This window comes from Homarus americanus, unplaced genomic scaffold, assembly GCF_018991925.1.
Source record: "Homarus americanus isolate GMGI-L3 unplaced genomic scaffold, GMGI_Hamer_2.0 scaffold51476, whole genome shotgun sequence".
Lineage (NCBI taxonomy): Eukaryota > Metazoa > Arthropoda > Malacostraca > Decapoda > Nephropidae > Homarus > Homarus americanus.
In genome coordinates, this window is record NW_024736148.1 from 24,838 (window position 1) to 51,296 (window position 26,459).

General features: G+C 43.5%; 1 protein-coding gene across 3 annotated transcripts; it reads left to right on the top strand.

Moving 5' to 3' along the window:
* Positions 1-477: 477 nt before the first annotated feature.
* On the top strand, positions 478-25,913 carry LOC121871999 (protein gooseberry-neuro-like). Of its 3 annotated transcripts, none has more exons than XM_042374620.1 (6): positions 478-821; positions 4,743-5,074; positions 9,018-9,132; positions 17,929-18,100; positions 22,568-22,776; positions 23,681-25,913. In XM_042374620.1, exons 1-6 carry the CDS (start codon positions 782-784, stop codon positions 24,112-24,114), a joined length of 1,302 nt encoding a protein of 433 aa, XP_042230554.1. In that variant the 5' UTR covers positions 478-781; the 3' UTR covers positions 24,115-25,913. The 3 variants fall into 3 exon arrangements, with proteins under 3 accessions (XP_042230554.1, XP_042230556.1, XP_042230555.1); XM_042374622.1 differs by having other exon boundaries at positions 4,743-4,981; XM_042374621.1 differs by having other exon boundaries at positions 4,761-5,074.
* The last annotated feature ends 546 nt before the right edge of the window (positions 25,914-26,459 follow it).

Sequence of the window (26,459 nt, forward strand, 5' to 3'; positions counted from 1 at the left end):
CTGTTTTGTACTGTAGTACTCTTGCACACAAGTACACAAGTACACAATAGATGTTTTACCTAAATGATATACTGTACTTGGTTTTAGTTTCCCCGCAGTCATTTCATCCTCCTGATACCTGCAGATATTTTTCATGAAATTTGTCAAATTAGAGTTAGAGTTTTACGTAGATAGATTTATGTCCGTGAAATTATTTAATCTTGATGCTGCAGACATTAGCTTGAAAGCCAAGACAAGACAAGACAAGACGCCTTCTTCTTGAGAGGAAAAAACTTGAAAGTACTTCAAGAGAAAATATTTGGCAGGGCAGAAAGTTAAAATACTAAAATATCATTAACAATGGAAGTGCATAAATAAATCCTGGTGATATCCATAGCCTTGTGAGAAGAAGGAATGTGGCGCCGACCAGCGACGATGCCCCCCACGTTGTCGACTAGGAAGGCCCCGCCTCCCCTATCACCTCCTTCACACCCGCCACACCAATCACAGCCTCCCAGCCAAGCATCAAAGAGACCGCCGTGAGAACCAGCCAATAGAAAGTCGGGCGATGGGCGGAGTCTGGGAGGCCAAAAAGTGTAGGTTCTAGTGTACCGCCTTGTAGTTTGACACCTGAGTTTGTGGGTGGCGTAGACCATACAAGGTTCTGCGAACAGTGTCTAGCTTGTTAACGAGTCAACAAGGTGAGGGTGTCACCAGTGGTCACACGGACTGGCATAACTACGCTGTGACAGTGTACAACACTTGTTACTGGAGATAACAGTGCGCGACGCGGGTTGACAACATGACTATTAGGCCTATCTTCACCGGCTATCCGTTTCAGGGTAAGTCTCCAACAGTGTATTGAAGATCTTAAGTAATATTAGAGGAGCTCACATAATTTATATATTACTTATCAAAGGTAAAGATTTTATTGGCCACACATTAGGTGTGTATATAAATATTATTTGGTCTCTCTCTTGGGGTCCGTCTCAGGTATTTATAATCCTGATAAACCTGAAGTTAGTTACCTTATGTGAGGTAGGACGTAATAATCTACAACAATTATTATACTTCAGCTCTTCCTTGAGACTTGTGTTCTTGAGTATCTATCAGTTAATATGACCAGTTTTATAGTTTATAAATGTTTAGGTCGGTTGGTCTAGCTCAGGTGTCAATTATTTACTTCACATTTTTAGCCCACCTTGCTTCACTTTTCTTACACATAATTAACACTTGATCATAATTGTGAGCCCATTAGTTATACACTTTGGTAGGCTTATACCTTAGTCCAGTGCAACCAGATTTATCTTCTTTTTTTTATTTAATTTTTATAAGGATTAAATTGAGTCTAAGGTCAACAACATATACTGTAGAAGTACAGTTTTAGTTGTAATGTGAGACAGTATATAGACATGTGATCTTTAATTAGTGTTTATTATTAGAGGTAGTTTGTGTTTTACCAGGTGTTTAGTTCATAAATTATCGTTATTAGATCTGTCGCGAGACATATAATAGAATAATTTGGAGTTAATAAATTACTTGTTGAGGTTGTTTTTAGTATTAGTGTGACGTCAGTTATTATTGCTATTAGTGTTAGTTAATGTTGAACTTTCTTTAGATTAGTTAATGTTAATCTCTATAGCTGAAATGTCCGTGTGAATAAGTAGGTTCTGACGTATATTTTTATCTCACCTCTCCCTCTCCCCCTAGTGTTTTATTATGGTAGATCAGGGAACAGGGGAAAGGAGATAATTACAGCTGGAAGTCAAGTTGTATCCTCTACTTGCTGTAGGTTAGGGTAGGTCAGGTTCCGCTCGTTTTTTGTTTATATTTCCGTGGGAGTGTGTATATTCCGCAGCCATCAGTGCTGGTGCCCACTTATCATAGGAACTCTTCATGCGTGGCCAATTACCGCTACATGCAGGCTGTTCCCGCCATCACACAGGAAAACCCTGCAGGAAACACTCACTCTCAGAGGTTCCTGCGCTAATATTTTTTTTCATAGACCGTAAAATATAACCACCAGAAAACACACATCATGACGTTATACTCTACTCTCAGAAAAGGACATTTTTGGCACTAATTTTGTATTATAGCTTCAGTGAGTAAATCAGATACGTTGATAAATCTTCAGTTTGGGGAGAAAATTTAACCAAAGGAAGGTTAGTGAGTGGGAGGTGTGACCCGCCAACCACCCAACTAAATTACCACTTTGCATGTACAAATATAACACGATGGAAGTTTTTCATGTACAAATAAAGCATTATACAACGATAATATTCGGTATTAGGCGACCAGCTGGGTGTACTTCCGGTGTCAACACAGACTGACAGACAGACTAATACCACTCCATCATCCCAAACCCGGATAATCTGTACCTCAAGCGCGGGATAATAATAACCCACAATTATAGCCGTGATCATAACATTAATTCCAACTACACCTTCCTGGAGTCATGTACAGTCAGTGAGTTTATTAAAAGTTCGCGACACAAGTACAGGTGTAAGCATACAGGTACACAGTAATATATATTGTAAAGTTGTTGCCTTCAACTATACTTCAGCCCAGGACTTAAAGCAGACCTAAACAAAACCCTGACTTACTTCAGACCAAGCCAAGACCTACCTCAGACCTAACCAAGACGTACCTCAGATATAGCCAAGACCTACATCATACCTAGCCAAGACCTAACCTAGCCTAGCTATTCTCTAGTACTGTAAATACCGCGAAAAACGCCCAGTGTATCTAGATACCGATAAATAAAAACCCAACTTCAATACAGTACACCTATTTGTCTCTTAAGGTGAGTGTTATATGTACTGTAGAAGCATCCAAGTCTGTAAAGGGTGACCATCAAGGTATGGCCTGGTCAAGTAAACCCCTACTGTGCCTCACACAACTAAGGTCAATAGGTCATAACTCTGTGCAGTGATAACATAACAAAGTCAACGGGTTACAACGTTTATCAATCATGGACGTAGATAATGAGACACACGGAAGGAAGACAGATAATGAGACACACGGAAGGAAGACAGATAATGAGACACACAGAAGGAAGACAGATAATGAGACACACAGAAGGAAGACAGATAATGAGACACACGGAAGGAAGACAGATAATGAGACACACAGAAGGAAGACAGATAATGAGACACACAGAAGGAAGACAGATAATGAGACACACGGAAGGAAGACATAGATACTGAGACACACAGAAGGAAGACATAGATACTGAGACACACATAAGGAAGACATAGATACTGAGACACACATAAGGAAGACATAGATACTGAGACACACAGAAGGAAGACGTAGATACTGAGACACACAGAAGGAAGACGTAGATACTGAGACACACAGAAGGAAGACATAGATACTGAGACACACAGAAGGAAGACATAGATACTGAGACACACAGAAGGAAGACGTAGATACTGAGACACACAGAAGGAAGACGGCGGTGGATAAATACGGTTATTTATCTCTTTTTCTCAGTGGTATTGACACACTTACACCCAATGCCGGAAGCCCCATCGCTGTTCACCTGACGGATTTCAGCAAATCGATCCGATAATTTACGCTAAATCATCATATTTTTTGTGTAGCTTTATACGGAATTATCTGTCGATTGGTAAAGTGAGTATTAGCAGTGTGCATAATGACCTAAACTGACAGGTAGACAGACAGGTGAGGCGGATCTGTATGTTATCGTTAAAGCGAATCAACATCCGGGAAACTTTGCTAAAATGATAAATTAATTGTCAAATAAATAAAAAACTGAGGACAAATATCATACCCAGAATTTGAGGTCCCGCTAGAAAGAAAATGTCCCTCTCGGGAAAAACCATTATCAATTATGTCAGTAAAGGAGAATATTTACCTAACGAAACGCAGACAAAATTTATAATGTATACAACAGCAGTGACGCTCTCTCCCTGTCTCTCACACTCACACACACTCTCTCTCTCTCTCCCTGTCTCTCACACTCACACACACACTCTCTCTCTCTCTCTCAAGTGGTCAACAGATTCCATGATATCCATTTGTAGTGAACAAATTTTTACGACGATTTATTTTAAAGAAAAAATATTTTCTTCCGAATATAATGTCAACAAACTCGAGGAAGTACATTGGTTAATGAGTCAGTTTAAGTTAAAGATGGATAATTTGGCCAAGCTTTACAATAATTGGCCTTACATTTAAAACAACTGTGTTACTATCGAAGACTTAACAATTTAGCTCAGATTTTAAACAATTTCTTCTTTTCATTAAGAGTATGTGTAAGTGACGGCCATCGACAGTGAAAATAATTTTACTCACTTATGACAACTTGGTCCAGAATGAAGATTACTTGGACGAGAAATAATTGATCCAAAGTTGTCATTAGTTATTTATGATATAAAATGATTAAAGACATATTTATAAGTTAAGCTATTTTAGCTTATTATTATTATTATTATTATTATTATTATTATTATTATTATTATTATTATTGTTATTATTATCTATATTATAATTATCATTATAATGTTATAATTATAATGATTAATATTTTTTAACTGGGGGAAAATCCGCTGGATAAAATCGTATATCCCAAATAACTAACAACAAAATACCTGCAGCTGAAGTTTCTTTATGCTGTAATATATTCATTGGTTGTGGTGAATTCTGTTAGGTTGTGAGGTTAGGTTAAATTCTATTAAGTTAAGTAAGGTTAGGTTAGGTTAGGTCAGGGAGGTCCCACTGCCTAACCCTGAAGACAGCTGGTGGTGTTTGTACAGGTCAGGGCCGCGTGAACCAGCTGGGCGGCGTGTTCATCAATGGTCGCCCTCTACCCAACCACATTCGCCTCAAGATCGTAGAGATGGCGGCGGCGGGCGTGCGTCCGTGCGTCATCTCCCGCCAGCTGCGCGTCTCCCACGGCTGTGTCTCCAAGATCCTCAACCGCTACCAGGAGACCGGCTCTATCAGGCCAGGCGTCATCGGCGGCTCCAAGCCTAAGGTGACCACCCCAGATATTGAGAAACGTATCGACGAATACAAGAAAGAGAATCCTGGTGTGTTCTCCTGGGAGATCAGAGATAGACTCATCAAGGTAAGACCCCAGTCTCTTGTTGACGGAGGAGGACGTGTGTATGGGGGGAGCAGATTCATCAAGGTAAGACCCCAGTCTCTTGTTGACGGAGGAGGACCTGTGTATGGGGGGAGCAGACTCATCAAGGTAAGACTCCAGTCTCTTGTTGACGGAGGAGGACCTGTGTATGGGGGGAGCAGATTCATCAAGGTAAGACTCCAGTCTCTTGTTGACGGAGGAGGACCTGTGTATGGGGGGAGCAGATTCATCAAGGTAAGACTCCAGTCTCTTGTTGACGGAGGAGGACCTGTGTATGGGGGGAGCAGACTCATCAAGGTAAGACTCCAGTCTCTTGTTGACGGAGGAGGACCTGTCTATGGGGGGAGCAGACTCATCAAGGTAAGACTCCAGTCTCTTGTTGAGGGGGAGGACTCGTGCGCGTGTGTGTGTGTACGTATGTATAGTTGGAATTCTACGTGTATGCAGGGAAGGGGAGGATGATTCACTAAGGTAAGACTCTGTAAGGTTGTGTGTGTGTGTGTGTGTCGGGGGGGGGGAGGGTTGTGGCAGTCTTCCGGGGTAATGACTCACCTGTGTGTAAGAGAACATCTGTAAGAGGAGGAGGCACCGACTTGTTGCTTAAATGAGATCAACATCTAACGACCAATACTAATGAAAGTTAACAAGCATTACTGAAAGGCGGGAAAGAGGTGAGGTAGAGGGTCAATCACCGCTCACCTGTACTAATAGGTCAGGCCAGGTGGGTCTCTAGGGACGGATCATCACTGTAGTATTTAGGACGAGCGTCCCAGGTCACAGGTCATCAGTGTTGTGGCCAGATTATCGCCTCTATACGAATATACTTAATGCTTTACGACTTCCGGTGTAAGACTTTCCACGTAAGTGATCATGATTATTAACCTTATTTAAGGTTTCACGGACTTTATAAAATAAACGTGAGGATGACGCGTTTGGAATCTTCAAAATCTACTTATTATATAATAATTATAAATATAGAAATTAATTTGAGATTAGAATCTATCAAAGTTAATAGACAAAGTACTGCCTGATCGGTACCTGTGTTCAAGGTCAGTTTCTTTTGTTGTAGAATAAGTGAAAATCGTAAAAGAAACTAAAGCAACAAACTGTGTTTGATCACATCAGAGATGAAAGAGTTCCGTCTGGTGATCAATTCTGCGATGTGAGGGGGGGGGGGGCGGCAGGGTAGATTGAGAGAGAGAGCCCCAGACAGACGATCAGCAGTAGGACGCACCTTTTACAGAGACACACGGAAGCTGAAGACATAATGTAGCCATTTTCGAGTCCAGTGGTCGACCACGTCTTGATGGACACCGGAGACTCTAAGCTCTCGGCCACCACCAGTCGCAACCAGATAGGATTAAGGGTGATTAAAAAGTCAAGTTTAGGGGGGATTTATATATCGAAGACAGGGATTAACGAGTTGTGTGTGGGTGGTGGCTGTCCCCGGCATGGAGGTCCTCGGGGACATGACGGTGCTGGTAGGAGTTCGACAGGGTGAGACAAAGTTCAACAGGGTCCGACAGATTTCGACGGTCTTGGAGTTTGGAAGTGTCCGACAGAGTTTGACACGGTCTTACAGAGCTTGGTAGGATATGATTGAATTTGGCAGGATCTGGCAATGTGACAATGTATTTAAAATGGTCTGACCAGGCTGCTCAACAAATCCATTTGTAAGAATCTTTGGAGAGAGAGAGAGAGAGAGAGAGAGAGAGAGAGAGAGAGAGAGAGAGAGAGAGAGAGAGAGAGAGAGAGAGATACCCCACTAATCCACTGCCACAATAAGGGGTCACATTAGTACTATCATCGGCTTAATCTTCCGCCACAATTAACCACATTGTTGGTAGTGGGTGGTGGGTGCAGGCGTGATGGTTCCCCCTGACAGCGGGTGTGGGCGGGGGACTTGTCACATCCCCGTCAGCGACCACAAAGCGTCAGCCAGAAGGGTCGACGGTGTCAGGAAGGTAGTGAGGGCGAAGTTCTGAAGCCGCCAGCAAGCCAGTGTGTGTGTGTGTGTGTGTGTGTGTGTGTGTGTGTAGAGAAGGTTGGAACGGTCATAGATACGTTCTCTTAACTAAATCAGTCTCGTGCTTTGATTAATCAGAATTAATATATTTCTCCTGCCAAGCGTTTCAGTAAATACAGTGTCATTATGAGAAGCTTAGGAAGAGATCTCATTAGAATTAAAATAAAAAAGTTAACCTAAATTACATGATTTAGTTATATATAAACACGTAGATAATATTGACACACCAGTTGAAATCAGTTTAAGATTTAGCTTAATCCTTTGATGACGATGATTTAACACTCTGATGACGATGATTTAACCCTTTACTGACGACATTTTAACCCTTTGATGACGATGATTTAACACTCTGATGGCGATGATTTAACACTCTGATGACGATGATTTAACCCTTTAATGACGATATTTTAACCCTTTAATGACGATGATTTAACACTCTGATGACGATGATTTAACCCTTTGATGACGATGATTTAACCCTTTAATGACGATGATTTAACCCTTTAATGACGATGATTTAACCCTTTAATGACGATGATTTAACACTCTGATGACGATATTTTAACCCTTTAATGACGATGATTTAACACTCTGATGACGATGATTTAACACTCTGATGACGATGATTTAACCCTTTAATGACGATGATTTAACCCTTTGATGACGATGATTTAACACTCTGATGACGATGATTTAACACTCTGATGACGATGATTTAACCCTTTAATGACGATGATTTAACACTCTGATGACGATGATTTAACACTCTGATGACGATGATTTAACCCTTTAATGACGATGATTTAACACTCTGATGACGATGATTTAACCCTTTAATGACGATGTTTTAACCCTTTGATGACGATGATTTAACACTCTGATGACGATGATTTAACCCTTTAATGACGATGTTTTAACCCTTTGATGACGATGATTTAACACTCTGATGACGATGATTTAACCCTTTAATGATGATATTTTAACCCTTTGATGACGATGTTTTAACCCTTTGATGACGATGATTTAACACTCTGATGTCGATGATTTAACACTCTGATGACGATGATTTAACCCTTTAATGACGATGATTTAACACTCTGATGACGATGATTTAACCCTTTAATGACGATGATTTAACACTCTGATGACGATGATTTAACCCTTTAATGTCGATGATTTAACCCTTTAATGACGATGTTTTAACCCTTTGATGACGATGATTTAACACTCTGATGACGATGATTTAACCCTTTAATAACGATGATTTAACACTCTGATGACGATGATTTAACCCTTTAATGACGATGATTTAACCCTTTAATGACGATGTTTTAACCCTTTGATGACGATGATTTAACACTCTGATGACGATGATTTAACCCTTTAATGACGATGTTTTAACCCTTTGATGACGATGATTTAATCCTCTGACGACGATGATTTAACCCTTTGATGACGAAGATTTAACACTCTGATGACGATGATTTAACCCTTTACTGACGATATTTTAACCCTCTGATGATGAGGATTTAACCCTCTGATGTCGATGATTTACCCATTGATGACGATAATTTAACCCTTTGATGACGATGATTTAACCCTTTACTGACGATATTTTAACCCTTTGATGACGATAATTTAACCCTTTAATGACGATGATTGAAGCCTTTTACGACAATGATTTAACCCTTTGACGATGATGACTTAATCCTTTTAAGACGATCATTTAACCCTTTACTGACAATGATTGAACCCTTTGACAATGGTGACTTAACCCTTTGAAGACGATAACACACCGCCCTTCAGGACTCAAAGGGTTAAGTGAGATAACTGTCCATCAACATAACTATGATCCTTCACTTCCGGTCCTCATCACCTTTCCGGGTTCTTCTTCGTCAGGAGGGCGTAGTGGACAAGGTGACGGCGCCTTCTGTCAGCTCCATCAGTAGGATCCTGAGGGGCGGGAAGAGGGACGACGACCCAAGGAAGGACCACAGCATCGACGGTATCTTGGGTGAGTGTCCTACTGTCCTTATACACTGCCTCCATAGTCCCCCACACACTGCCCCCATAGTCCCCCACACACTGCCCCCATAGTCCCCCACACTGCCCCCATAATCCCCACACACTGCCCCCATAGTCCCCACACACTGCCTCCATAGTCCCCCACACACTGCCCCCATAGTCCTCCACACACTGCCTCCATAGTCCCCACACTGCCCCCATAGTCCCACCACACTGCCCCCATAGTCCCCCACACACGCCTCCAGTCCCCCACACACTGCCCCATAGTCCTCCACACACTGCCCCCATAATCCCCCACCTGGTCCCCACACACTAGTCCCCACACACTGCCCCCATAGTCCTCCACACTGCCCCCATAGTCCTCCACACACCGCCCCCATAGTCCCCCACACACTGCCTCCATAGTCCCCTCCACACACCCCCCATAGTCCTCCACACTGCCCCATAGCCACACACTGCCTCCATAGTCCCCCCACACTGCCCCCCATAGTCCTCCACACACTGCCCCATAGTCCCCCACACACTGCTCCATAGTCCCCCCACACTGCCCCCATAGTCCTCCACACTGCCTCCATAGTCCCCCCACACTGCCCCCATAGTCCCCCCACACACTGCCTCCATAGTCCCCCACACACTGCCCCCATAGTCCTCCACACACTGCCCCCATAGTCCCCCAGTCACTGCTCTTACTCTCACACACACTGGTAGAGATGTCATGACGGGTGTGTTATGTCTCCTCTTGTCCAGGTGGTAGCTAATAAATTCATGTCCAGGTGAGTTGACTTCGTTCGTTTTTTTCGTTTTTTTTACCTAATTCTTGAGTTTTTATTTTTACGAATTTTGGGTCAAGTGTTAAGTCTATAGTTGTCAGTAAGTGTTGCTCATATAGTCGGTGGTGAACGTCCTCCATTGTTGTGAGAGGTTCCTCCTGTGCGCCTGGTAGAAGGACATATTATTGGCTGACTCTAGACAAGGTCCACTGACGACGTAGCTATAACACTAATTCTTCAGTATTCGGCGAGAGAAGGAGAGAGGAATGAAGGAAGGAGGGAGAGAGGAAGGGGGGAGGGAGGGAGGGAGAAATGAACGTTCAAATCTGGAAATCAGAGTTCAGTTACGATCGTCAGACGCCTTTTTCAATCGACTGTAGTTGACGTAGTTCACATAACAATCAAGATGCTGTATGACGTAACTGGATGAGATAGACGATGAGGATGAGACACATAAGACTGGATATGTAACTTCTAGACTAAGGAATTTGCTGCAGGAACCTGACTCGTGTGTGTCATTATACAGTCGTCAGGTTAACTTGAAACAGCGTAACCACTCACCGCGTCTCCCACTGTTTCTTGGTCAAATACATAGATGCGAGACACACGTGATGTTTCGTGAATACACAACACATGGGGATCTATCGTGCACACCAGAGGACGCCGGGGGCCACACTAGACACCCTAGACCGCCACAGGACCACACTGGACACCCTAGACCACAACAGGACCACACTGGACACCCTAGACCACAACAGGACCACACTGGACCTCCCTAGACCACCACAGGACCACACTGGACACCCTAGACCACAACAGGACCACACTGGACACCCTAGACCACCACAGGACCACACTGACACCCTAGACCACAACAGGACCACACTGGACACCCTAGACCACCACAGGACCACACTGGACACCCTAGACCACAACAGGACCACACTGGACGCCCTAGACCACAACAGGACCACACTGGACACCCTAGACCACAACAGGACCACACTGACGCCCTAGACCACACAGACACACTGGACACCCTAGACCGCCACAGGACCACACTGGACACCCTAGACACAACAGGACCACAGTGGACGCCCTAGACCACAACAGGACCACACTGGACACCCTAGACCACAACAGGACCACACTGGACACCTAGACCACCACAGGACCACACTGGACACCCTAGACCACAACAGGACCACACTGGACACCCCAGGACCACACTGGACACCCTAGACCACCACAGGACACACACTAGACACCCCTGACACAACAGGACCACACTGGACGCCCTAGACCACAACAGGACCACACTGGACACCCTAGACCACAACAGGACCACACTGGACACCCTAGACCACCACAGGACCACACTGGACACCCTAGACCGCCACAGGACACACACTGGACACCCTAGACCACCACAGGACACACTGGACACCCTAGACCACCACAGGACCACACTGGACACCCTAGACCACAACAGGACCACACTGGACGCCCTAGACCACAACAGGACCACACTGGACACCTAGACCACAACAGGACCACACTGGACGCCCTAGACCACCACAGGACCACACTGGACACCCTAGGACACCTACCCACCAACAGGACCACACTGGACGCCCTAGACCACAACAGGACCACACTGGACGCCCTAGACCACCACAGGACCACACGGGACACCCTAGACCACCACAGGACCACATTGGACGCCCTAGACCACAACAGGACACACTGGACGCCCTAGACCACCACAGGACACACTGGACGACCTAGACCACCACAGGACCACACTGGACGCCCTAGACCACAACAGGACCACACGGGACGCCTAGACCACCACAGGACCACACTGGACGCCCTAGACCACAACAGGACCACACTGGACGCCCTAGACCACCACAGGACCACACTGGACGCCCTAGACCACAACAGGACCACACTGGACGCCCTAGACAACAGGACACTGGACGCCAGACCACCACAGACCACACTGCACACCTAAACCACAACAGGACCACACTGGACACCTAGACCACCACAGGACCACACTGCACACCCTAGACCACAACAGGACCACACTGGACACCCTAGACCACCACAGGACCACACTGGACACCCTAGACCACAACAGGACCACACTGGACACCCTAGACCACAACAGGACCACACTGGACACCCTAGACCGCCATAGGACCACACTGGACACCCTAGACCACCACAGGACCACACTGGACACCCTAGACCACAACAGGACCACACTGGACACCCTAGACCACAACAGGACCACACTGGACACCCTAGACCACCACAGGACCACACTGGACACCCTAGACCACCACAGGACCACACTGGACACCCTAGAACACAACATTAGCCACGCTAGACCGCCGCAGGACCACCCTAGACGTCGAGGGACGCCAGGGACCTCATCGGGGTAGGTTAAGGAGGCGGCGCGGTGGTGAGCGGGGAGTAAAGTGTCATGGGGTAAAATAAGGATGTTTAGCTGTGTAAAGCAAAGGTGACGTTAATACTTACACGATCTGGGCATAATGAGAGACGCCCCCAACCGGCTTCCACGCCCACGCACCATGATCACTGCACGCTCTCACTCCACGACCACCTTCCCACACAGACACGACACGTGTGCTAACAAACAAGAGACCTAACACAACACAGACAAACAGCAGACACAGTAGTATTTTCCCACCACACCACAGTTTCACCCCACCACTCACGTGAGCTGGGGAGAAAAGTTCTGCTGGCTGGAAAAAAAAACAAAGAAGTTTTATTCCACGTAATTCTCTCTCGCTCTATTTTGTTCTTATTTCCTCGTCTGAGATATCCCCGAGACCTTGAGAAGCCTTGCTACACACACACACACACACACACACACACACACACACACACACACAGATAAATGTTTCCTCGCTGCAAATACAATGTTTAATAGGATTTAGTATTGAAAAAAAAATCTGTCTTTCTCTCTCTCTCCTGACGCTCGTGTCTCCTACAATGTCCTGGACAAAACTACTTAAGGTTCGTCAGGACTCGGACAAAATACTTCCAGATTAATTTCCAGCATACAAATTCTTATGGATAATTTTCCTTTGGTCAAATTCCCAATGGGTAATTCTGTAGTGGACAATATCCTTGTGGACAATTTAATATTGGACAATATCCTTGTGGACAGCTTCCCACTGATACCATAAACCCAGAGAGCATCCCACCGCACAACAGCCAATAGGACAAAAGCCACAAGGGAAGTCTTAAGGTGGACGAAACACAAGAGAATGCTCCAGTAACGGCGGTGCATATTTTATAGTGACTCATTACTGTGGTGGCCGAGTGGTTGTAGTGCTCACCTCCTGTTGTATTGGGCGTTGGTTCAAGGCAGGACATCCGCAGTTCATTTAGCCACGAGTGGGTACCTGGGGAAGTGAAGGAGGTCGAGTGTCGTTTTGACCAAGATCATTATTTACAGAAGGCTTAATGTTCAGTGTGCTGTACCACAAGTGTCGTCAGGCCTTGTATTCATGAAACACTCCAAACATCTTCTAAACTAACTGAGAAGCTGTATTATCTGTATCTAAAAATATATTAATTACATGACTACGATACTACGTTAATGTGTACTTGATAATCCATGAACAATATATATGTATATATATATATATATATATATATATATATATATATATATATATATATATATATATATATATATATATATATATATATATATATATATATATATATATATATATATATATATATATATTACTTATCACATCTTAAGCTGCTTCAGTCATAGTTTCAGTAATGCGTTCGTTATCTTTTCCCCGTAAGTGAGAAACAATACTAATAGTCATAATAGCGTATTTGGGTAATTTGATAGCCATTTTAGCTGTTAGTCTTGTAATGTAGCTAAATAGTGCAAGTTAGACTATATTACCATTTAGGGAAGAAGGGTAATTGTTGTACAGTAATGTAGAGGAGATAAGGGAGGAACCCGTGATGAAGACTGGGGGTCACTGGGGGGTCACTGAGGGTCACCAGGTAGTTAACATGTCATAAATTATGTGTGTGGGGAGGGGGAGGGGGCAGCCACCCATCCTGGCCATACCATCTCCCTGGCCACACACTATACCACCTTACCCACAGTATTTCTCTATAGTCAAGCCGCCTCATCTCCTTGACCATATATTATTATTTCTCTGGTCACATCATTATTATCTTAGCCTTGCCACCTACCTGGCCACACCACCTCCCTGACCACACCACCTCCTTGGCCACACCGTCACCTCCTTAACCATGTCTCTACCCTCCTAACCACGTCGCCACTACCTAACCTAACCACGTCGCCACTACCTTCCTTACCACGTCGCCACTACCTTCCTTACCACACTTCCACCATGACCACACACCACCAAGGCCACACACCATGCATGCATCTCCCTGGCCACAGTATACAGGTGCCGTCTACCACCCTCCCTCCTCACTCGTGCTCTCACCTGCTGGTTGACGACTTGAGGTGAGCAGTGAGGAGGTCTTGGCCTGAGGTACACAGAACTCAGCGAGGTGCTGTTGAGTGTTGGTGTAACAGTGACGCCATGTTTGTTGTGGCGTAATTTGAATGAGACAAGAGTTGTCGCGTATCTTTGACCTGGCTGTTAACTTGGGATGGTGGTAGTTGTGGTTGTTGTGGTGGTAGTCATAGCGATAGTGGTAGTAGTGGTGATGAGAGTGATAATGGTAGTGTTGATGGTAATGATGGTGGTGTTGATAGTAAAGGCTGTAGTAGTAGTAGCGGTAGTAGTAGTAGTAGTAATGGTCGAGCTTGTAGTGGGGGTGGTAAAAGTAGTTATGGTCGTGGTAGTGGTGGTGATGATGGTCTTATTGTAGTGGTAGTGGTGTTGATTGTCTTAGTAATTATGGTAATGGTAGTTATGGTAGTGGTGGTTGTAGTAGTGGTGTTGTTATATTAATTATGCTAGTGGTAGTGGTGTTGATTGTCTTAGTAGTTATGGTAATGGAAGTTATGGTAGTGGTACTGTCTTAGTAGTTATGGTAGTGATGCTGTCTCAGTAGTTATGGTAGTGATGCTGTCTCAGTAGTTATGGTAGTGATGCTGTCTCAGTCGTTATGGTAGTGATGCTGTCTCAGTAGCTATGGTAGTGATGCTGTCTCAATAGTTATGGTAGTGATGCTGTCTCAGTAGTTATGGTAGTGATGCTGTCTCAGTAGTTATGGTAGTGATGCTGTCTCACAGTAGTTATGGTAGTGATGCTGTCTCAGTAGTTATGGTAGTGATGCTGTCTCAGTAGTTATGGTAGTGATGCTGTCTCAGTAGTTATGGTAGTGGTGCTGTCTCAGTAGTTATGGTAGTGATGCTGTCTCACAGTAGTTATGGTAGTGATGCTGTCTCAATAGTTATGGTAGTGATGCTGTCTCAGTAGTTAGTAGTGATGCTGTCTCAGTAGTGATGCTGTCTCACAGTAGTTCATGCTGTAGTTATGGTAGTGATGCTGTCTCAGTAGTTATGGTAGTGATCAGTAGTTATGGTAGTGATGCTGTCTCAGTAGTTATGGTAGTGATGCTGTCTCAGTAGTTATGGTAGTGGTGCTGTCTCAGTAGTTATGGTAGTGATGCTGTCTCAGTAGTTATGGTAGTGATGCTGTCTCAGTAGTTATGGTAGTGATGCTGTCTCAGTAGTTATGGTAGTTATAGTACTGGTGTTGATTGTCTTAGTAGTTGTGGTAGTGGTGGTGATTGTCTTAGTTGTTGTGGTAGTGCTGGTGATTGTCTTAGTAGTTATGGCGGTGGTAGTGAGGCAGTACCACCCACCACACAGTTAGTTGTCATGGTTCATCTGGTAGACAGTGAACTACTCACTCTAGGCCTATACACTCATCTCTCAACTCTGGCGGGCGGAAGGGAAATTGTTGACCAATCACGCTGCTGCCCTTCAATGTAATTAATGGTCCCAGATCTTAGAACACCATTTATGTATATATATATATATATATATATATATATATATATATATATATATATATATATATATATATATATATATATATATATATATATATATATATATATATATATATATATATATATATCTTGAGGGGGGGGGGCTGAGGATAAGGTAACTGCCAATGGGGGAGTTTGGAGGCCATATTGCACTGCTACTGTGAATTCGATATTGTAATTTAAGTGAGACAGTTGGAGTTTAAAGGTGCGTCGTTAAGAATATATTGTCGTATAAGAATATATTGTCGTATTATAAGAACCAGTTAAGTCAAATTCACGCCTAGGTGTGTGTGTGTGTGTGTGTGTGTGGAGAACTAAAGACTGATCCTTATCGGCAGAAAACATGGAGAAGGTTCACAAAATCTCGCTGTTTCTTTCATTACCGACAAGTTTCGAGCCGTGAAAAACTGAACAAATTTTAGTGTTCGTATGTCATAACACCTATCTAGACTATCCAATAATTTTCACAAAAACCACCAAAAAAAATCGCTGTGATTCTTACATAAAAATTATGAGTGAGAAATATAGACAAATGTTTTATACTCATTACTTAGAAGTTTTAAAGTCGAGAATAGAAGGTTTATATTTCTCAATAAAGTCGAGGCCAGGGCAAGGTTTGAGACTTGCTGCCTCGTCACTCTGGACAATGACACCAAACTCTAGTCTTGAAAATCCCTAATTTTTTTTCATCCCTTAACTGAGGATTTAGAGGAAGTATCCAGTTGCTGTATAGATGGAAGGTTTAGTGAAATGCTATGTTCTGCAATGCTATAGTCTGTCTTTTGATCTCTTTAGTTTAATATATCACACCGGTGTCTCTCTCTCTCGTTTTTAGTCTGGTTTCTTTCTTTAATTTCCTTCTCTCTCTTATCCCTTCCCTCTCTCCCACACCCTCTTATCTTCTCCCCTCTTACACCTCTTACTTATCCTCTCTCTCCCCCATTCACTCTTCCGCCACTAACCACTCACTCTCCCATTCACCCTTTTTTCGGTAAATTTGCATTGTCACACCGTTCTCTGTTAGAAAGTCAAAAACATATTTTTCTAGTGTATGTGTGTGTGTTTAAACCGAATATGACCTTCATTTCTGGCGGAAATTGGCCGGATTTTTTTATCGATTTTTTTTTCGTTTTACGTTTTCCGAAAAAAAATCATGGCAAAATGCACCAAAAAACACTAGAAAACAAAAACCAAACCTAACCTAACCTAACTGACTCTCACCATATGATGGAATCACATATTTCTTACCTTATTGGCCTGGTTCTTGTTCGTCGTTGGATTCTGAGATTCTTACACAACGCCACATACTGTATGTTGGTCTTTGCGATATTTACATTCAGTCTTGCTCTTAGTACACTTTACTGAGGTTGGAAGAACACCATGCGATCGAAAAAAAGCTATAGCTTCTTTTTTTTCCCCAAAAAATCGCAATCAGCTCCATATAATTTAAGTGACACCCATCGCAGACTTCCATGGTCGGAACTGAACTTGAATTTCAAAATACGAGAGACCTAAAATAAAACTCAAATTTGATTGGGCCAAATATACCGCGAATTAAACCCAAAATCATTTCAAATGGTTTCAAAAACAAAAACGCTTTTGATTGGCCGCGTGACGTGTACGGGAACGCATGCCCATGAAATATTTATGAATGAGACGCAGGAGACACGCAGTATTGGAGGTGAGGCAGGCGATAAAGGAAGATTAATGGAAGAATATAGAGAAAATGTTGGATATGCTATTTCCGTTATTATACGTTTCTGCCGGTAATGTAATAGATGAAAATTATCTTATAATTAGGCAATAATACCCCTTTGTCATCCCTTTCACTTTTTGTTTCTCTCTCATCCCACTCACTTTTCCATATCTACACACATTCCTCTCACCTTTCACACCCCCTCTCATCTCTTACTTCCCCCCTCACCCCACACACCTTATCTCTCACCCAACTCATCCTTCTCCCCCAGGTGGTGGAGGCAGCGACGAGAGTGACATCGAGAGCGAGCCAGGGATCCCACTCAAGCGCAAACAGCGTCGCTCGAGGACGACCTTCACGGCGGAACAGCTGGAGGTACTGGAGCGGTCCTTCGAGAAGACGCAGTACCCAGACGTGTACACGAGGGAGGAATTAGCTCAAAAGTGAGTCTCTCTCTCTCTCTGCATCTGCCTTTATCCTAACTCACGTGTCTCTGTTTCTGTCAGTCTACGTCACTCTCTCTCAGCTGTCTACCGGGTCAGTACAGTAACCAAGAGCTTCGTGTGTCTTCTGTAAGGAGTACTCATGTGTGGATTTTCCCCAAGGTGTAGTGGTTAGTAGACTCCCCTCCATGTTAAAAGGTCGTAGACTCGATTCCCGGGCGGGATGGAGCCAAAGTGGTTGTATAGTGAACGACAGGTGACAGTACAGTGGTTGAGATACAGTGGTTGAGATACAGTGGTTGAGGTACAGTGGTTGTGGTGCAATGGTTGTGGTACAGTGGTTGAGATACAGTGGTTGAGATACAGTGGTTGAGGTACAGTGGTTGAGGTACAGTGGTTGTGGTGCAATGGTTGTGGTACAGTGGTTGTGGTACAATGGTTGTGGTCCAGTGGTTGTGGTACAGTGGTTGTGGTACAGTGGTTGTGGTACAGTGGTTGTGGTCCAGTGGTTGTGGTACAGTGGTTGTTGGTAGTGGTTGTGTGGTACAGTGGTTGTGGTCCAGTGGTTGTGGTTGTGGTCTAGTGGTTGTGGTCCAGTGGTTGTGGTACAGTAGTGTTGTTGTGTGGTACAGTGGTTGTGGTACAGTGGTTGTGGTCCAGTGGTTGTGGTACAGTGGTTGTGGTACAGTAGTTGTGGTAGTGGTTGTGGTAGTGGTTGTGGTACAGTAGTTGTGGTAGTGGTTGTGGTAGTGGTTGTGGTACAGTGGCTGGGGCGTGAAATGTTTTTGTATACGTTTTGTCTGTAAATCACCCAATTTTGACCGCGTTTCGAGGTTAAGTTGAGGAAATAGATTTAAAAACAAGATTGGGAGCGATGTTGTATATTTTGTCAATTTAATGATAAAAAAAAGTCGTATTACTCACCACTGTTGAGTATGACAAACCCACTCCCACTATTGAAGTTTACACTTTTTAGGTGGAAGGTAGAAAGTTCGCCTATAGTCTGCGCGGAATGTTAGGTCGTGTGCTGAAAAAATATTGATATTTACGATTATGTTATATAAATAAAGTCAAGTAACACTTACCACTTCAATTAATACTTTGCAGTGTTTCCTCTGCGCTTCAGACAGTCTTTTAGCCTTCGAGGAAAACTGTCAGCAAGGTTTATCAAGAGGTCAGGTGGCCAGTTAGCCCAGGTATCCTTGATGGCTGCCTCTAGCTTCGGGATTGATGATGTGTCAGCGTCGCGCAGACGACGCTTAACAATGGACCACAAATTTTCTATTTGGTTAAGATCTGGGCTACTGCCAAGCCAGTCATTAAAGAAAGGTACCTCACAGTCTTTGAGCCACTGTATGACACTTTTAGCAGTGTGGCATGGGGTACCGTCCTGCATGAAAAGGCTTGCCTTAGCTTTATCAAATGATGCAGGTAAGAAATCAGAGCAGTTCAAGATAGTTGTACTGATTCATCATCTGGTTCTTAGGGAGGATTACTAGTTCACCAAAACCATAATACGTAAAGGAAGCCCAAACCATAAGCGAGGCAGGGTGCTTAACAGTCTTTACAGTGTACTGTGGGAGGTGCGCGTCTGAGTGATGGGGGCGGTACACCCTCCCTCCATTACTCCCAGTCACAGAAAACGTAACCTCATCCGACCATAATACACTCCTCCATGTCTCTAAATCCCACACTTCATATTTCTTGCAAAATTTCACTCTATTTTCCTTCTGTCTCTTTGTCAACAGAGGTTTACGGCGGGCACGAAAGCTCTTAAATCCCAGGTCATCGTGCAGGGCTTGTTGAACACAACGTAACGAGACGTGACTCAAAAGACGGGGGTTTCTCTCTTTCACTTCACGTGCTGTGAGTGAGGGATTGGACCGAACTTGTCGAGAAATAACCTTAAGTGTCCGTGGAGACAATAATTTAGGCCTACCAGACTTAGGTAATGGAGCTGGTAACTCGTCCTCTCCAAGGTCACGGAAACGTTTGACAAGATTTTGAACAACTCGTAATGCCACACCAGTCTGAGCCGATATTTCTCTCAGTACATGGTTCGCTTTGTACAATGCAATCACTGCTGCAATATCGTCTCTTGTAGTAACCCTCCTGGACATCTCTGATGGCCACTATGTCGGGTTAATGCACCTTAAACTTGACAAAACATGGCCACATGGCACGGGAACCCGCACAATAAATATTCCCCTCACAGCTGCCAGAGGCGCACTGACTACAAGCCGTGACGTGTTCTCAGTTGGCAAATGTCAGCACTTGCCAACAAACCAAGCGTTTTGACATCTCTCATCCCAGGACAGGCTTCACAACATATGATCTTATTTTTGCGAGAACTTAGTTCGTCGGCCCTATCGCGACTTAACATTCCGCGCAGACTTAATTAAATGGATGAAATGTTTGGGTTTTTTCCGGTTATTTTTTATGCTTCTTTTACAGTTATAATTTGTCACACGCACAGTTAAACCTCCATATAACGGACTTTCCATATACACCGTTAGATGGGAGTTTCATATCTAACGGATCCTCGATATAACGGACTTTCCTCTCCATATAGTCCGTTAAACAGAGGTGTCACTGTATACTGTATATTTCATAGGTGTGTTAATTTCTATATATTTGTAAGTTATGTTTTGTTATGTTACTATATATTATAGTAAAATGCTGCCAGAGACAAATGAACTATTGACATACGTGTTATTAAGGTGAATAGCCTTTTAAGTAAAAAATACAGCACAAATTCTTTCCGATGAAGAATAATTTTACCTTCATGATGACAATAATAAAAGCCTTCGGGTGTTATTTCCTTATATAGATCTAAAATACTTATCATATGATCGTCACTAACACAACATACAGCTGCTCGTGATTATTAGTGTCAGTCATTTCAAGTATTACAATAAGACATCATAAAGACATATCATCATGAAAGTACTTTAACAAATATCGATCAGAAATAAAACTGAAACAAATCGTCATATTGCGACTCTGGCTCTTCCTTGAAAACGGAAGATTTGATTATGACAGAACTACTGTGGCCACGACCAAGATCTTCCACTAGTTTACTCACGCGACACAAGGCGGCAGCACCACACAACACCAGACCAGGGTTGGACCAATTACACCGTTTTAAATCTATTACAATCACGAATACAAATACTTGCCTGAATTTTTAATTACAATTACAATTACATTTCAAATGTTCAGTTACATTACAACTACAATTTGAAAATCAAAAGTTCAATTATAATTACAATTACAAGTTTCCACATGCTAGCTCACTCTGAAAAAAAAACCGTCATGCTGTCTAGCTATAAGGGCTAAATCCGTATTGATGAATATGTTTCACTTAAAACTATTGTGAAAAAAAGCAGACATAGGCTATCAAGATTCCAGTGCAGTCCATGCATACTGCAAGTTACACATAATATTTACAAAGCTGGGAGTTTTTCAAATAATTCACCATTACACTTTATCATTAACAATGGCCGGAAAGAAGCGACACCAAGTTGGGCCCTGTTGGCTGTGAAATAATTTCCAGCAATGTTGAAAACTCGCTGGGATGGAGCAGATGTTGCAGTACACCCCATCAGCTCCCTTGACAGGTTCTTCAGTGGGTGCAAAGTTGGGGACACTTCTTTCCAGTAGAACATTGGATTGCTTGAAAATGTCATGCTCGTTGATTTTGTGGCCTAGTTGAAGATGGTGGTATGAAGGAGAAAAGTCTGGGTCTTTTTGATTCAGGTAATCCTTCTGCTAGATCATCTTTGTCATTTTCCTCTGTTGACCTCTCCTGAACTGCCTCCGATGCTTCCAACATTTCCTTGATATCAATCAGTACCTGCTGGACCTTCTGCTCCTGTGACGACAGCCAGTCCAGTTTGAACCTGGGATCCAGAAAAACCGCTGCTCTAACATCCCTCATTTCTACGAATGGGCCCACCAAACCTTTTCTTCACAGAGTCCAGCAAGACTCTAGCCAAAGGTTCACAGTGCTGCAATTGGCTGTTGCTGGAAGACCCAGATCTAAGATGTTTCAGTGAATGTTTAAGTCCCTGAATCACTGGTCCAATGGTCATGATGGCGATTGATTTGAAAATTTAATCGGGGGACTGAGTTCACAATTACAATTAAATTACAATTATAATTACAATTAACTGATAACTTTTGTAATTAAAATTACAAATCCTATTTTCTTGTAATTAATTAATTTCAATTAAATTACAAATACCATTACTCCAACCCTGCACCAGACAGTGACGTAAGACCCAAGTTTGTTATCGAGACACTTGTGGAAGTGAAGACCCGGTCTTTTGAGCTGGTCGTTTATGTCGACTCAGCTGTGACTGTGGACCTGGGTGTGAGCTGACTGTTGTTCACTGGGTTGGTAACTGTAATTCAACAGGTGTAAGAGACGTTGTACTAACCCCCCCATGTCTCTCCTCCCCTTAGAGCCAAACTGACAGAGGCGCGGGTGCAGGTATGGTTCAGTAATCGTCGTGCTCGTCTACGGAAGCACCTGAGCAGCCAGCAGCTAGCAGGGTTGTCCTCCACCATGCCAGCTGCAGCTGCTATGCCCACAGCCGCAGCCTCCTCCTACATGAACCAGTACGCCCCTCCCGCAGGCGACCACACAGCTGTTGCCGCCGCCGCCTACCATTGTAAGTGTCTAGGCATACATTAAGAGAACTTTCTGAAAACAGATACATTAAGGAAAATGTTCGTTCTTGTTAACACAATACTTGTAGATCTTTTAACAGTGGAACATTATCCACCATAAAATGTATATTTTATTAAAAGAAAGAAGTGATAATGATGACGTAAGAGGGAGAGGCTGTTGTGAGTATCCATGACCACACACACACACACACACACACACACACACACACACACACAATACAATACAATATGTGTGTGTGTGTGTGTGTGTGGTCATGAACACTCACAACAGCCTGAGCAGCTCAGTGAATGTTAATGTTTTAGCAAAATAAAGTAATATTGATGTAAAGAGCTCAACGCCTAATGTGATGTAGTTTAATGGGCGGGCAGTAAGACCTCACGAGTGAATGCAACATTCTCTCTCCCACTATCACTGGTGACCTATGATTCCTGCAACATTAACAAAATATTGAAAATGTTAACAAGGTGTTTGTCTCCTCCTGGAGGTTGTCAAAAAGTATGGCGGCGTTCACGTGAGTCAGAGAATGGCGGAGAACAAACTATAGTTCTGCAGCAGACTTTGTTATCAACTTCGTAAACGTAAACCAATCTCAAAATATTTTAATGCACTTGCAAGGATTATGTCTCTTTAAACTTTAGGTGTAAAATATAAGGGAACTGTGAGCCATAATAGATGATGTGTTAGAGCTTGATGTTTGGCCACAAATATTTTAATAGATACTAAAATACTCATAACAAACCGGAAACAAAACAAAACTACTAAATTGAAGTTTACTCACAAGGGATCATCCAAAGTCAATATGGTCGCTAACGTAAGACTGACTGTACAGTAACTAAGACAATACTGTACTCTTATACAGAACTAACCCTCTCTCTCTCCCTCAGCTTCCAGTGCCTGGCAGAGTTCCGGCGGTTACGACTACGCCAGCGCTGCCGCCTTCACCACCGATAACTCCGCCCACGCCCTCATGACCACACCAATGACCGCCATGACGTATCCTGTGACCTCTATGACGCCCACCATGAACTCCGGAGTAACAACGCCCTCCACGGAGGCCGGCTGGAGCACTGTGAAGACTATGGGCTCCACACCCATGGGCGGCTGGAACACTGGATTCTCCAGCCTGGGCGGCGACCAGCTGGGCGGCCTCTTAGGTGGACAAGGATACAACATGGGTGGCCATGCCATGCCCGCCCCCGCCCATGCTATGACAGATAAGACCCACGCCCACACGCCCTCCACCCCAGCCGCCTACCCTCCGGCCTACTTCCCCCAGTTTACTGACCCCTCCAGTCTTATGTGTGGGCGTGTGCACTAGTCCCCGCCCACCCGCCCTCCCCACTCACGCCCTCCATTAACACATTGACGCCCATCACTGTCCTCTCGTGCTCAGCCCGCACCCCTGATAATTAATGTTTCACCACCTTCATAGTGGGCGTGCTTCCTTTTCTTACGCCCGTCCACAAGTGCCTTCAGTGGTGCCAACAACCATGTAGGGGCGACAGAGGGGCGTGTGTGACCGATCCACCCACTCCTCCACCCACTCCGCCACCCAACACCCACTCCACCCCGCCATCACTGTGGCCGCCCAGTACTCCACCAGACCTACCTTCGCCCAAGTGGTCAACTAGCTATTATTCTGCTTTATTAGTGCCTTAACTAGCACCTAACATTGCTAGTGTTCACCTTGTATAGTTCACCTAGCTAGTATTCACCTAGTTATTGTTCACCTAGTGCACATCACCTAGCTAGTGTTTACTTGTGTTCATCTAATACACATCACCTGGCTGGTGCTCACATTGCTGGTGTTCTAGTATACGCCCATCAGCTAGTGTTCACCCAGCTATTGTTCAGCCAGCTAGTGTTCAGTCAGCTAGTGCTCAGCCAGCTAGTGCTCAGTCAGCTAGTGTTCTGTACTGGCACATCTTGGGCCATCTTTCCTGTACATATTAGTTTGTTTTATCTCATGTACAGATAGGAGTTCTTGTCTGTTGCTGTACAGACCTCCACGAGTCAGTGTTATTCTGTACAGACATAAAAACAGACAGACAGACACTATAAGTCTTCCGTATACTGGCCGAGCCTTGTAGCTGTCAGTAATGATCTTAGCCAAAGTTAATATTAGTGTAATTAAGTTACGTCACGTCGTCTAGTGAGTCACCTCTCCTTATGCATTGTTACTTTATCTCAACGTGTACATCCATGGATACAAATTGCACACTTTGTAAATGTTTTTTATAAATTATTCTGAACATGTACATGTATGTAGAAGTGGGTAATATATTTCCTCTGCACGTGTACATGTACGGAAGAGTTGGCTTTTGTGCAAAAATTTGCATGTACAGTACATGCAAGGAAAACTTTGCCAGTATTAATGTACTCAAGGTACTCCCACTGTCACTCACACACAACAAGACACAGTTCATCTCCGTGATAACTGCTTGTGCTTGTTGCACCATAAAACATAACTCAAGCGTACATAATCTATTTATATGAACGTACTGATGCTCCAGTGGTGTTATGTACAGAAGATGTACAACGCAGGTGTACCACAAATGTACACCATCACCGTACCAACAAGAAAAAACATGTACTTTTAGTTACAAATATTGATCACAACTACGACACGTATAGAATGTTTATAAATACTTGTCACACCACCATCAACGCGTGTTATATTGTTTACAAATACTGATCACAATAAGAGTAACACGTGCTAATTTGTTTATAAATATTGACCTCAGTAACAACATGAAACACGTGTTGCTTAGTTTACACGCACACACTAGTCTAGAGTAGCCAGCTAGTATTAATTCATAATTTTGTATATACAGTATTGATAAAAGTTATACTTCATGTTAAACATAAAAAATCTGAGGTGAGGATTGATGTCGAAAAAGATCCTCTCTCTGACACACACAGGTCAGACCACCTTTACACCTCCCTGCTCTGTAACCATTTAGTTATAAGCCCATAATGATGTTATTCATTAGAATAATCATACACATCTGTTATCAGCATAGTTATTCACATTTGTTATGCAAATGTTGACAGGTTTTGTTTCCCACTTGTTATATAAGTGTATTGATGTATTACTTGTAATTCTGATGAAATAAACCGAATTTAGATGAATGTGTGTTCTGACTACACTACACCAAATTTATTTCCTGTCAAGTTGTTTCTCATTAAACGTTAACAAAGTGCATTGTTTGCACAATAAACTAAGGAAGATAATTAAAACGGTGTCTTTTAAATACTGTACCATGAAGGCAATGTAAACAACAAATAAATGAATGGAGCAATGGACTGGGTACATGATCAAGTAAAACGAACGCAAAAAAAAAGAAACATACTGTAGGACCATCACACCATAAGACTGTCCTCACACAACCTGACATTCAGACGGACGGGGTTAGGACTTGAACACAACATGGCTGTCAGAGTACAGAGAGACTAGCCATCACGCCGCTCAGAGTGAGAGGCTGTCCTCCAGAGTCACCTTTCAGTGCCCCAAGGAAGTGTACTGTGTCGTCTATTGTAGCAAGTCTACTTCAACGATCTTATGCATGTATATATGTAGATAACTGCATTATTACACTCACCTTCAGCAGACCACCAATCAACGAACTGCGGCTATATCTTCCTTTGTTAGACTGTGGCATA